This window comes from Geotrypetes seraphini, chromosome 1 (genome assembly GCF_902459505.1).
Source record: "Geotrypetes seraphini chromosome 1, aGeoSer1.1, whole genome shotgun sequence".
In the NCBI taxonomy this organism is placed as follows: domain Eukaryota; kingdom Metazoa; phylum Chordata; class Amphibia; order Gymnophiona; family Dermophiidae; genus Geotrypetes; species Geotrypetes seraphini.
Genome location: NC_047084.1, coordinates 6,234,305 through 6,246,292, shown reverse-complemented (window position 1 = coordinate 6,246,292; position 11,988 = coordinate 6,234,305). Strand labels below are relative to the sequence as shown.

Here is an 11,988-nt window from a genome sequence, read left to right as displayed (position 1 = left end):
AAGTGGGTGCCCAAACATTTGTATGCTACCAAACAACATTGAGTGAATACTTCCAAGTTGATTTTGCAGCATTTTCAGCGAACTGGTGCCAACTTATTGGAACAACCCCTTACTGTTGATGAAACATACTTACACTACTATGATCCTAAGACAAAACAGTCTGTGCAATAATGGCATTCAGGTTCTCCAAACCCATGGAAACTCAAGATCCAAAAGTCAGCAGGAAAGGTCAAGGCTACAGTGTTTTGGGATCAGGAAGGTGTTGTAATGATTATCTTCCAAGGGGTGACTACTATTGTAACTTGCTGTGCCGATTAAAGGAGGCATTGAAAGGAAAGGGAAGATGCAGAAAGGAGTTTTCTTTTTGCAAGACAATACAACTGCTCACAAGGTTGGCAAAACGATGGATGTTTTGATGCAGTTGGGGTTTCAGTCCACAGACCATCCACCCTACTCACCAGATCTTGTTCCATCTGACTATTTTCCATTTCCACATCTTAAAAAGAGTTTGAAATGGCAACAATTTTTGAGTGATTCGGAAGTGATTGCTGCATCGGAGCAGTATTTCAGTGACCAGATATCAGAGTATTTTTTGGAAAGGTTACAGAAACTTCAGACATGATATGCCAAGTGTGTTGAAATTAGGGGTAAATATGTGGAATAACTTGTAAGTTTCATTCCCTTCTTGGCTGGGCTAACTTTTCAGTACCCCCTTTTATTTCTTATTTTTACCCTTGAGCCTGACCAGAATATAGCTCTCAGATTATTTTTCAGAGATAGAGATAAACTGTTTTTGGGTCAAGCTGTTTATATATTTCTACACAGGCACAGCATAAAGTTCTTTAGTTAAACATTCACAGGTTGTAGCTCTTGTACTGAACCTGTTCATTTACAGCAGTTTCTTGATGCAAGGACTGGTAATGCATCTTTGTCTCCCATGTCGCTTGCAATGCTAATGCCATTTTCTTTGTGGCCCTCTTTTCTTGATAATGGATTTGTTTTTCCTCTTTAAAAAGAGTTAATATTTCTCCTACTGCCCTTTCATTTTTTTTCTTTCTGCTGTCATCCTATGGGGAAACAACTGTAAGATGCTGTTATAGCACATGTATTGTGTAATGACAAGTATAGACAACCATGTTGAATTGTGAGATAAGAGTATGTTCTGTTTCTTTCAAGAATGATTCTTGAATGTTATTTTGTAAATTGCTTAAATATAACACTTAAAAATTTTCTAACTCTAAATTTTAGATCCCCCCCAAAAAAAAGTGGCAACAAGGATGGATTCAAATAGGGAAAAGAGTTAGGAAACACTGAATTTTAGTAATAGGCACCTAAATCAGGCACTTAGATCTAAGCAGATTCTAGAGCAATAGGTGTGTCATTCTGGACAAGCAGATGATTTCCCCACTGCCGCAAGCCTTGCAGAAAGAATCCACTCTGGATTTTTGCTGTCGCCTCCCCTATTTAAGAGAGACCTCTACTGCCACCTACAGTTTTTTTTCCATCTGCACACAAGCCTGAAGGAGTGTTTCTCTTCAGCTCTGCTCCTTTCTATATTTTATTCCAGTTATTTTTGGGAATTTTCTTCAATTTTTTGGCACTTGGAGCTTCCATGTTTGAGGGTTTAGTTCTACCTGCGTGGAGAAGAAGCAGACTGTGGTCTGTAGCTGACAAGCCAATCCCTTGTGGTACCTGTTGGCCAGCCTGTAGAAGCATTTTTGGAGCTTGGCACCGTCCACGGTCAGTGTTGTTCATCTACTGCTTGGCAGGCATTAGAGTGCAGGGTATCAGGCTTCCATAGGAGGCTCAGCGGTGTTTTGCAGGATGCCGCCTGCATTTTCACCTCCCCCTATTTTTGTTATGCCCATCTATCGGTCCACAGGGGTGGGGGCTCAGTAAGACACCAAGTCTGACTTGCAGCCTCAAGATTCAGCTTTGAAAGGACTTCTGGATGAGGCAGTGATTTCTTCTCCATTTTCAGCTACCTTAGGCTGCAGCACTTTGCCAGTACAGGTCACAGTAAGTAAGGCTGTTACAGCCTGTGAGGTGAATCGGGGGAGAGGGAAGGGGGATTCTGTAAATTTGAAATTTAAAGGTTTCTGCATGTTTCCCCATCCCTAAAATCCTAAAATCACCAGTTTTTGTTTATTATTTTATCATTTTTTAGTGGTGGCCCTCTTGAATTTTAGCCTTCTTTTTTTTTTCAAAAATCTCCTGTAGCTTCAAAACTACTCGTTTGGCCTCAAAACTGGGGGGTATGGAGTCCTCTGGCTCTTTTATCCTTAGTTCATGCCAGTAATGCACAAAGTGTGTACCAGAATAACACCCTTGCACTACATACTATGCCCATGTAAAGGGGAAGTGGGACCGTCTGGCTCAGCCTCCCCTTTACACTCTCAGGTTTAGGATCAAGTGGCTAGCCCTTTGGTTTGCGTCATTTTCTTTTCTGAACCCTGAAACAGTGGCTGTTCTATGCAGAAGGGTGCAGATGCTGCAGCGTCCAAGAAACGCAAGGTAGAGTCTTCTGGTGACTCAGCATTGCTTGGTATGGCATTTTCCCTGGAATTTAATTTGATGTAGAAGGCCTTTTAGGATAGCCATCCTGTCACAGCAGAGGCTGACAGTGCTCCGAGCACTGCACGTAGGGACAAGGCTTCTCAGGATATTTCTGCTTCACGTGATGCCGCTGAACAGGGCATGGGAAACATTTCTGATGGAGATACAGATGAGTCTCTCACTGTTTCCTTATTGTCTCAGGATGTGCCCACACTGTCAGGGGATGCAGGACTGCAGTCAGGTGCTTTGGAGCCCATGATGGCTCTTGATCCTGGGGATGATACCACGGTTCTGCACTTATTCATGCCCTTAGCTTGGCTGGATTTAATTTCTGAATCCCTTTGAGAGCTGAATTTTGACTTCCTCCTCTTGTATGAGTGGTGTGAGAGTTCAGTCTTCTACGTTTCCCTGGCATCCTGACATCAATGTCTTCGTTATGGAGCAGTGGGATGCCCAGGAGGGGTCTCTCAAGGTAGCGAGAGCTATGACTCGGCAATATTCCATGACACAGGAGTGCCATCAGCTGTTTGCTTGGCCCAAGGTGGATTCCTTGGTTGCACAAGTTACAAAGCGCACCTTTCTTCCGAGCAAGGGTGGTGTGATGCTAAAGGATATGCAGGATCGCTGAGTGGTCAGGGTCCTCAAGAGACTTTTTGAGGTGTTGACTTTAGGAGTCATAATGGTCCCTGCGGCATCCTTTGTGACCTGTGCCTGTTTTCTCATGCTGTGGACTAGTATGCGAAGGCGATGAGCCCATGTCCCAGCTCCTTTTATCAGGGGTAGATTATGTGGCAGATGCTCTCTATGACATTATTTGTGTTATGAGTAAAGCATCGGCTTATTCGATTTCTACCTGCAGACCGCTAGGGATCTGACAATGGGCTAGTGATTATACCTTCAAAGCTACTCTTAGCAGGCTCCCTTTTAAGGGGCAATTGTTATTTGGGAAAGGTATGGACAATCTTATGACCTGTGTAGTAGATTATCAACCCCAAAACTTGCCCCAACAGCAGACCCAGAGCCTCTAGAGGCTCAGGGTACTTTAATTTTCATGGTACACGATCGGTTTGCTTTGTGAATCTAGCCCTAAGTCTGTGTTATCCAGTTAAGGCATGCTAATTATAATAACTCTCCACCCATGACATGCCCGTACCCAAACATATTTTTTTAAAAATCACTAACACATGGGTTATGATATGCCAACAGGTAAAATACCACAAAATAGTTTTTAGCACATTTTTTGGTAACCTGTTCTTGCTGTTAACTGTGTGCTAGAGCCCACTGTCATTAAAAAGGTGGGCTAATAACCTTTGCTGAGCTGCACCCTAATTTAATTAGGGTTAGGTCAAAAGGGGAGGGGGTGGGGTCAGGAATTGATAGGGGAATGGTGATGGGTAAGGAGGGTTTAGAAAGATGCACATTGGAGAATGTTTCTAGGTAGCTATTGGAAGGTTGAATGAATGAAAGTGATTGAGTAAAGAAGTAAGGAGTAGGAAGGGGAAATGGTTGGGAGAATAGGTGGGCTTGGAATGTTTGTTTAATGGTGCGAGGGGGAAAATTAAATTAAAAGGGTGTGAGGGAGCTGGGGGGAAGATAGGAATTTTGAAACCTATCCCACCCTCCCCCATTTGAAATTAGTAGGGAGATCTGGGGTTTGGGGAGGGTTTGAAGGGTGGTGTCAATTGTGGGGGTAGGAGAGTTATAAGTCAGGCAAATGAGTAAGTGGGCGCAGTCAAAACCAAGAAAAAAAGGTTTATTTGTAAAAAAAATTAAAAAATTAAAAAAAGGGGGGGATTGCTACTGAAATTTGAAAGTTCTTGTGTGATACTGCCTTGAGCAGAAGTGAGGTCTTGTCATCACTGCAAGATATTTTTAGAATTAAAGTATGTTGAATTATGGAAGATTATGATAGAGATGAGGCTAGGCTGTCACTGACTAGCCTTCAAATTAAATTAAGGTCATTAAGGTCGATGGATAGGATGTGTTTGAATGTGTCTTTTCTTGAATGAGGTGAAACTCTCTAGCCACCGTAAAACTATGGACTCCTTTTACAAAGGCGCATTAGCGGGTTTAACTCACGTGACTTTTCATCACGTGCTAGCCGAAAAACTACCACTCGCTCAAGAGGAGGCGGTAGCGGTTAGCGCGGCCGGTGATTTAGCGTGCACTATTATGCACGTTAAACCGCTAATGCGCCTTCGTAAAAGGAGCCCTATGTTGGCAGTACAGGGACCTGTGTTGTGGAATGTGTTACCCTTTGAGATAAGTCAGGTGTCTGGTATTCTGCAGTTCAGTAAAATGGTTAAAACTTGGTTATTTGAGCAAATGTTTTCTTCTTAATCTGATTCTTTTGACTGAAGTTTGTTGAGTTAGGGTATGTTATTTTTATTATTTTTTGTTTTTAAATCTTTATTCATTTTTAAAAACTTTCAATAAGTGTAACATAATATACAATCATTTTATACTTTAACATCACTTAATATACCATCAAAGTATAACTCATTCAAATATCCCCCCTCCCTTATACCCAACAATTGTTTTAAGCATAAGAAATCATAAAGTATGTCTACACCCCCTCCCTGGATGGGAAAAATAATATTCATTCTGTACAGTATTTTGTTAATGGCTCCCAAACATCCCTAAATTTCTTAAAATGCCCCTGCTGTATGGCTATTGCCCATTCCATTTTAAAGATCTGGCATAACGAATTCCACCAAAAATTATAATTCAGCCAATCCCAATTTTTCCAGTTTTTCATAATTTGAGTTACGGTATGTTATTAATGTTTACTGTACCTTTGTAATATTGTTATTTTTAGTTTGTTTTATGTTTTTAATTCTTTTCTGTTATGTATGTTATGTTTTCTGTTATGTATGTTATCTTTTCTGTTATATATGTTATATTTGGTATTTTTATGTATGTTTGGTTTATTATGTATGTTATTTGTTTGGTGTTTTATTATGTATGTTATTTGTTTGGTGTTTTATTATGTATGATATTTTATTATGTATGTTATGTTGGGACCCGCCTAGAATTGTAGGATATGCAGGCTATAAATTTATAAAATAAATAAATATGACCATTCTGGCAAGCAGGGTGAAGGGATTTAGATTGTTGACAAATTGTATTGTTATTGGTTCTTGAAGTTGTAATTAAAGTTGCAGTCAATTTACTTCCAGTTAGTTATTTTGCATGTTATTAATAATTTGAAGTGCAAAGGTTATTGAATGGATGCAGTGTGAATGCCAAGGTTAAGGGTTTAGCACCTTTTAGTATAAGTTTAGGGATTACATTTAGGTGCTTTTTTTAGATATCAACCTTCTTTTTCAAATACAGTGGTACCTTGGAATCCAAACTTAATCTGTTCCAGAACCCTGTTTGATTTCTAAGACAAATTTTCCCATTGAAAATAATAGAAACTGGATTAATTTGTTCCTTGGTCCCACAAACTGATTGGCAGAGGCAGCAAGATCAGGCCCACATGGCATAGGCAGCAAGATCGGGCCCCCGCTGGCATAGGCAGCAAGATCGGCAACTGCAAGTGATGCTCAGCCCAAAGCTTCCCTCCCAAGCAGAAATAGGAAGCTGCATCAGAGGGGAAGCTTTGGGCTGAGCAATGCTTGCAGTTCCCATACGTTCGGATTCCAGGGCAAAATTTAATTTAAAAAAAAGTTTGTATTCCAAGTTGTTCGAGTTGAGGGGCGTTCAGATTCCAAGGTACAACTGTATAGGCAAATTTCATATATCAGCCTCAGTGGTTTCCATTTTGGTGAGGAAAGAAGCATTTCTTTCTTTTATAGCCACCACAACTTCTTCTTGTGAGGTATATAAATTACAATAATCCATAAAATTTTTAGTCAACTCTTCAGGTACCATGATAACTTTGCCACCTTCCAGTATGTCATTAGAAAATTATCATTTTTTTTGAAATATAGGCCCTCTTTTACAAAGTTGCGCTAAGTGTTTTAGCGCATGCGCTAAACACTAACCCGTCCATAGGATAACATGCACGTGTTAGCGTTTAGCGCGTGTTTAGCATGTGCTTAAAAGCATAGTGCACCTTTGTAAAAGAAGGGGATAGTTTCTTTTTTTACTTTAGCAAAGACATTTAGCATATGCTTTTGAGTCTCTGGAAGACTTTTTAGTACTCTTAAACAGAATCCTTATTGTACCTCATACTGCTGTAACCCCACTGAGTAGGGGTAGCATGTAGCTCAAGGGGAAACTGAATGCCAGCAGCTGTATTTGGCCTGTTTGACACTTTTCCATCCTGCTTATCCACATAGCTAATAGAAAAAAATATAATTCAACTAACCCTGTCACAAAGCATCCCATTTATCTCAAGTATTCAGCTAAAAGTGTTTTAGACAGGAGAAACCCAGGACTATGAAGATACATATCTATATATACAAACTATTATCGTGATAGCCTGAAAAATTCCATATTTCATTATCATGTTAAATCTATCACTTCAGTGCTGTACTGTGTGGAAACCCAGTAAAATAGTTTGAAAATCATTAGTTGCAGATTATATTTACTGAGGAAGGTGGCAGATAATGAAGAAATATTCAAACATTTGCCCACTGTGAAGTAGGAACAGAATCTGCTGTGCATTATGTTCATCCATTTGAACCCAATACGGTAATGTTCAGTCAAAAATTAATCTGTATTTCAAACAATTAACCCAAACTCTCATAACTGAACTATATTAATGTTGCTGCCTTGTCCTTCTGGATCTTGTGTTGAATCATTCTTAAATAAATTCTTTTTTAAATGTTCCAGCATAACATTTTCTTCATCTTCCAGATCTCCTTCTTCCTTCATCTCCCACCTGAAACAAAGTATATTGACTTATTATTTCAGAATTATTAATCATTTGTCATACTTAAGCATTAAGGGTTAATTCAGTAAGTAGGTGCCTCCTTTTAGGTAACCCAGTGCTGTGCAGCGAGAGCCTATTCTGCACATTCAGATTCCATTGGGCAACCTGGTACTGGGGCACCTAAAATGTAAATGTCCACAGTTACACAAGTCATAGACCTAATATTATTGTGGGTATTTAAATGAGGCAAAGGTATACATAACTTTACAGTATTTTGTAACTGGTGCACTTAAAGTGGCAACATAGCCCATGCCCCTCCCATACTCTGCCTATGTATGTTATGCCACTTACTTGCACCCCTAAAGAATAGCACTTAGCTGCTACTTATGCGCATAAGTATACACTTAAACCTTTGAAAGTACAGGTGTTCTGTACATTCATGCACACAACTGATGTTTAAATATGGCACTTAGAATTGCCCTTTTAGTGCATTTCTAAACTAAGAAGGATTACATCAGGTATATGATGTGACCCAGTTTCTTGAGGGAGATTTTTAAATGGAAGAACAGCTATGGATACCATAGTGTACTGACAGAGAAGTTCAAGAAAAGACCAATGAAAATTAAAACATTTACCTCAAAAGTCAGAGAAATGTTTAAAAAGTCAAACTTGAGAGCCACAAACACTCAGAAAACTATTAAATGAGGCACTCAGAAGCTCAAAGACATCAAAATCGGCATGAATCTATATTTCAGTAACATTTTTGAATAGAAGTTGCTGTTATATTACCTACTCGTATCTAAAATGCTTTCCTTGTTCTAATAAATAAAGCAGATTAAAAATACATAATAGTAAGAAATATAAATAAAATAGCCAGATAGAGTTCAGAATAAGACTTAAACAAATAATTGCAAAATATAGCTAAAAGTGGAAACATAAAGAGTGAAACCAATTAAAAATAATACCATACCAAGATCCACGCCATCTATCCGTTAGTGATAATGTATATTAATAAGGAAGGATATAAATGTGTTAGAACATATTGCATATATCGATGAGAAAGACAACTGCATAAGCAGATGTCTAATAGTCGCCTATTCTATACAGGACTGTAGGGTCCAGATTCCCTAAACGGCGCTGGTTTTTATGGATGGTAGTAGACACCCAAACTCAGTAAAAATCGCCTTTTAAATGGCATTTTTAACTGACCCCCTCTTCTACTAAACCGCGCTAGCGGTTTTAGCGCGGGAAGCCGCGCTGAATTGCCTGCGTTGCTTCCGACACTCATAAAGTTCTAATAAGCGTTGGGAGTAGCGCGGGTCTTTCAACGCGGCTCCCCATGCTAAAACCGCTAGCACGGTTTAGTAGAAGCCCCGAGTTTCAGGGAACCAGAATCATGCCTTCATAAGTGCTTTAGGCCGCCTAACGCCAATATGGGCATGGCTAAAATTGGAAGTGGCATTAAGCAACCTAAAGTGCCTACGGAGGCACGATTTATTTCAAAAGTAGGCCCTGGAAATGTAGGCCTGGAATATCCTGGCCTACATTTCCAGCACCTAACTTTGCCAGAGGAGCGCTTCTGTAGCCATCGCATGACTGACACTTTTAAGGCGGCCACCAACAATGGCGCCAGTTAGAGAATCTGGGCCTAGGTGCCTAAATGCTGGAGATATATATGCAACAAACCCAAAAAGATTAACCACGTAGTCATGAGTATCTTCCACTAAATTTTAGAATAAACCCCACTGGTATTAAACCATGGAGCTGTAAGGCTTGCTTATTTTATTTATCATTGCTCTTAATTCATCAGGGTAAAAAAATGCCTCAGAATATGGAGCTGTATACCCAATTCGGGTTTTAACGTGAAAAAATTCACTGATTCCTGCTTACGTCACAGGCAAAAAAACCTGTAAATTCATTTTATTTATTTATTTTAATTAATTAATTTTAATTTATAGTTTATCTTAAAAACTAGATATCTAGAAATATATTTTCAATGTTTGTAGCTGGTAGCTGCTGTTTTAACTTTTCTATAACAAATTCAACATTGTTAGCCTTACAGACTCTTCACAGTGCACAGAATTGGCAAGTCTCACAAAATTAATTCTAAAGATTAACTCTAAAGTTCTGATATTCTGTGTAGGCAATCAAAACAATTACTTATCTCAAGGAATTCTTGGTTTCTTCTGTCCCTTGAGCTTCTTAATTCATTGAAGTGTATCTTTTCAACTGTTTTGCAAAGAACACTGCTTCGTTTCACTAATAAAATGAATTTATAGTGCTTTTGCCTGTGAGGTGAGTAATATAGCTCTACACAAATTTACACTTTTGCTTACTATATGCTCATAAGTGGCACCTTCACAAGAGTGTTCCACCAAGTTCATAGATTGTTCAGGCTAATTGCTAGAATTATTCATGTGCTTCTGAGTTATTTTACTGCAGGTTCCTAGTTAGTAATAGCATGTCTAGCTTCTGAGCTTAAGAAAAGCAATAAAAACTTACCTCTTCACCTAAATCCCTTTCCTAGTATCCGTATAGTAAAGTATCTAGACCAGGGGTGCAACGCGAGTTAATCGCGTTGCCTTTGTGTTCTCCCTGCTTCCCCAACACCAACGCAATAGGCCGGGAGCGATCATGCATGCAGCAACTGCACATGCGCTGGGCCCACAATTCTGACGTCGGAGAGGAGGTTCAGGGTCAGCCAATTGCTGCCTGGCTGGCTTGGAACTTCCTTCAGAATTGATGGGGGGAGGGGGGAAGGTTTGTGGGCCCAGTGCTTGGGCAGTTGCTGCACGCACCTGGCCTGTTGTGGCGTCGGGGAAGCAGGATGTGCAACATCAGCTAAATCGGCAGCAATGGCTTGGGGGGACAGGGAGAGAGAAAGAAAGAAAGGGGAGGGCAGGGCAGGGAGACAGAAAGAAAGAAAGGATGGGGAGGGCAGGGAGACAGAAAGAAAGAAAGAAAGGAAAGGGCAGGGAGACAGAAAAAGTTGGGGAAAGGAATGGAGTATGTTGGGTGGCAGGAGGCAGGCAGAGAGAGAGGAAGAAAAAGTTGGACTCATGGAGGGACAGAGAGAGATGTTGGTTGGGGAATGGAATGAGGTCTGGAGGAGAGGAAGCATGCAGGAGGCAGAAAGAAGGGAAGAAATACTGGATGCTCAGTCAGAAGGAAGTGCAACCAGAGACTCATGAAATCACCAGACAACAAAGGTAGGAAAATGATTTTATTTTCAATTTAGTGATCAAAATGTGTCCGTTTTAAGAATTTATATCTGCTGTCTATATTTTGCACTATGGCCCCTTTTACTAAACCACAATAGTGTTTTTTAGCGCAGGGAGCCTATGAGCATCGAGAGCAGTGCAGCGCATTCAGTGTAGCTCCCTGCGCTAAAAAACGCTATCACAGTTTAGTAAAAGGGGAGGGGGTATATTTGTCTATTTTTCTATAGTTGTTACTGAGGAGACATTGCATATTTTAAAGTCAACTGCCTTGACCTCTTTGAAAACCTATACAGGACTTTTTTTTATATATAATTGTAGTCAAACAATACCCCTCGGGAAACTCCTTAGATCTCAGATGCCTACTCTGATGTAAACCAGTGTAAGCCAGGGGACGGTATCTTTCATCGAGCTTAGAAGTGAATTGGGGTTATTTTAAAGTGTTCTGTGCATCAAAAACTTCTTAACGTGTTAAATATACAATGCAACAGTGTAGCTAGAAGACCAGCACTTATCTTTTTGTTTTAGTAGTATGCCGGTACTTCTGCTGTATAGATGAAGCTGTGTTAGCTTATAGCCCTACGGGACCCGTTTCGCCGTGAAAAACGGCTTCTTCAGGGGTCGTAGAATTCAAGTGTGCAGCTCAGCTTGAATTACAAAGCAAAATGGCGTTAAGAAGTTTTTGATGCATAGAACACTTTAAAATAACCCCAATTCACTCCTAAGCTCGATGAAAGATACCATCCCCTGGCTTACACTGGTTTACATCAGGCATCTGAGAGCTAAGGAGTTTCCCGAGGGGTATTGTTTGACTACAATTATATATAAAAAAGTCCTGTATACGTTTGCCTTATTACTTTGGTGGAGGATGGGCAGGGGAGGGCTTCAATGGCTGGGAGGGTGTAGATGTGCTGGAATAAGTCTTAACAGAAATTTTGGCAGTTGGAACCCAAGCACAGTACCGGGTAAAGCTTTGGATTCTTGCCCAGAAATAGCTAAGAAGAAAAATAAAAAAAAAAAAATAATAATAAATTTAAATTGAATCAGGTTGGGCAGACTGGATGGACCATTCGGGTCTTTATCTGCCGTCATCTACTATGTTACTATGTACTTTGAGGACTTAATACATTGTGTTGTTTCCACTCTTTGAAAACCTCCCAAATATAAATGATAATTAACATTTTCTCTGCGTACATTGTGCTTTGTGTTTTTTAAAATTTTATTGTTGGTAGATCATTTTGACTTGGTCAATTTAAAAGTAGCTCGCAAGCCAAAAAAGTGTGGGCACTCCTGATCTAGACCCAGCACCTTCTGTAGCTCTACATTAGTGGATATGATGTCCTCTTATTTTATTTAACAATCTACCTCCCTCAGTTTTAACAACCATCTAGT

At 39.9% G+C, this 11,988-nt stretch overlaps 1 protein-coding gene across 4 annotated transcripts in view; it reads right to left on the bottom strand.

Moving 5' to 3' along the window:
• Window positions 1–6,063: 6,063 nt before the first annotated feature.
• KIAA0825 (KIAA0825 ortholog) overlaps window positions 6,064–11,988 on the bottom strand; it is a 500,428-nt gene continuing 494,503 nt past the window's right edge. For 2 of the 4 annotated variants that reach the window (XM_033917815.1, XM_033917902.1), the window contains one exon: window positions 7,245–7,387. In XM_033917815.1, the coding sequence (XP_033773706.1) occupies window positions 7,377–7,387 (11 nt within the window). In that variant the 3' untranslated portion in view covers window positions 7,245–7,376. Of the gene's footprint in view, window positions 7,388–11,988 lie in introns of all 4 variants that reach the window. The other 2 variants (XM_033917989.1, XM_033918166.1) reach the window with 2 other exon arrangements.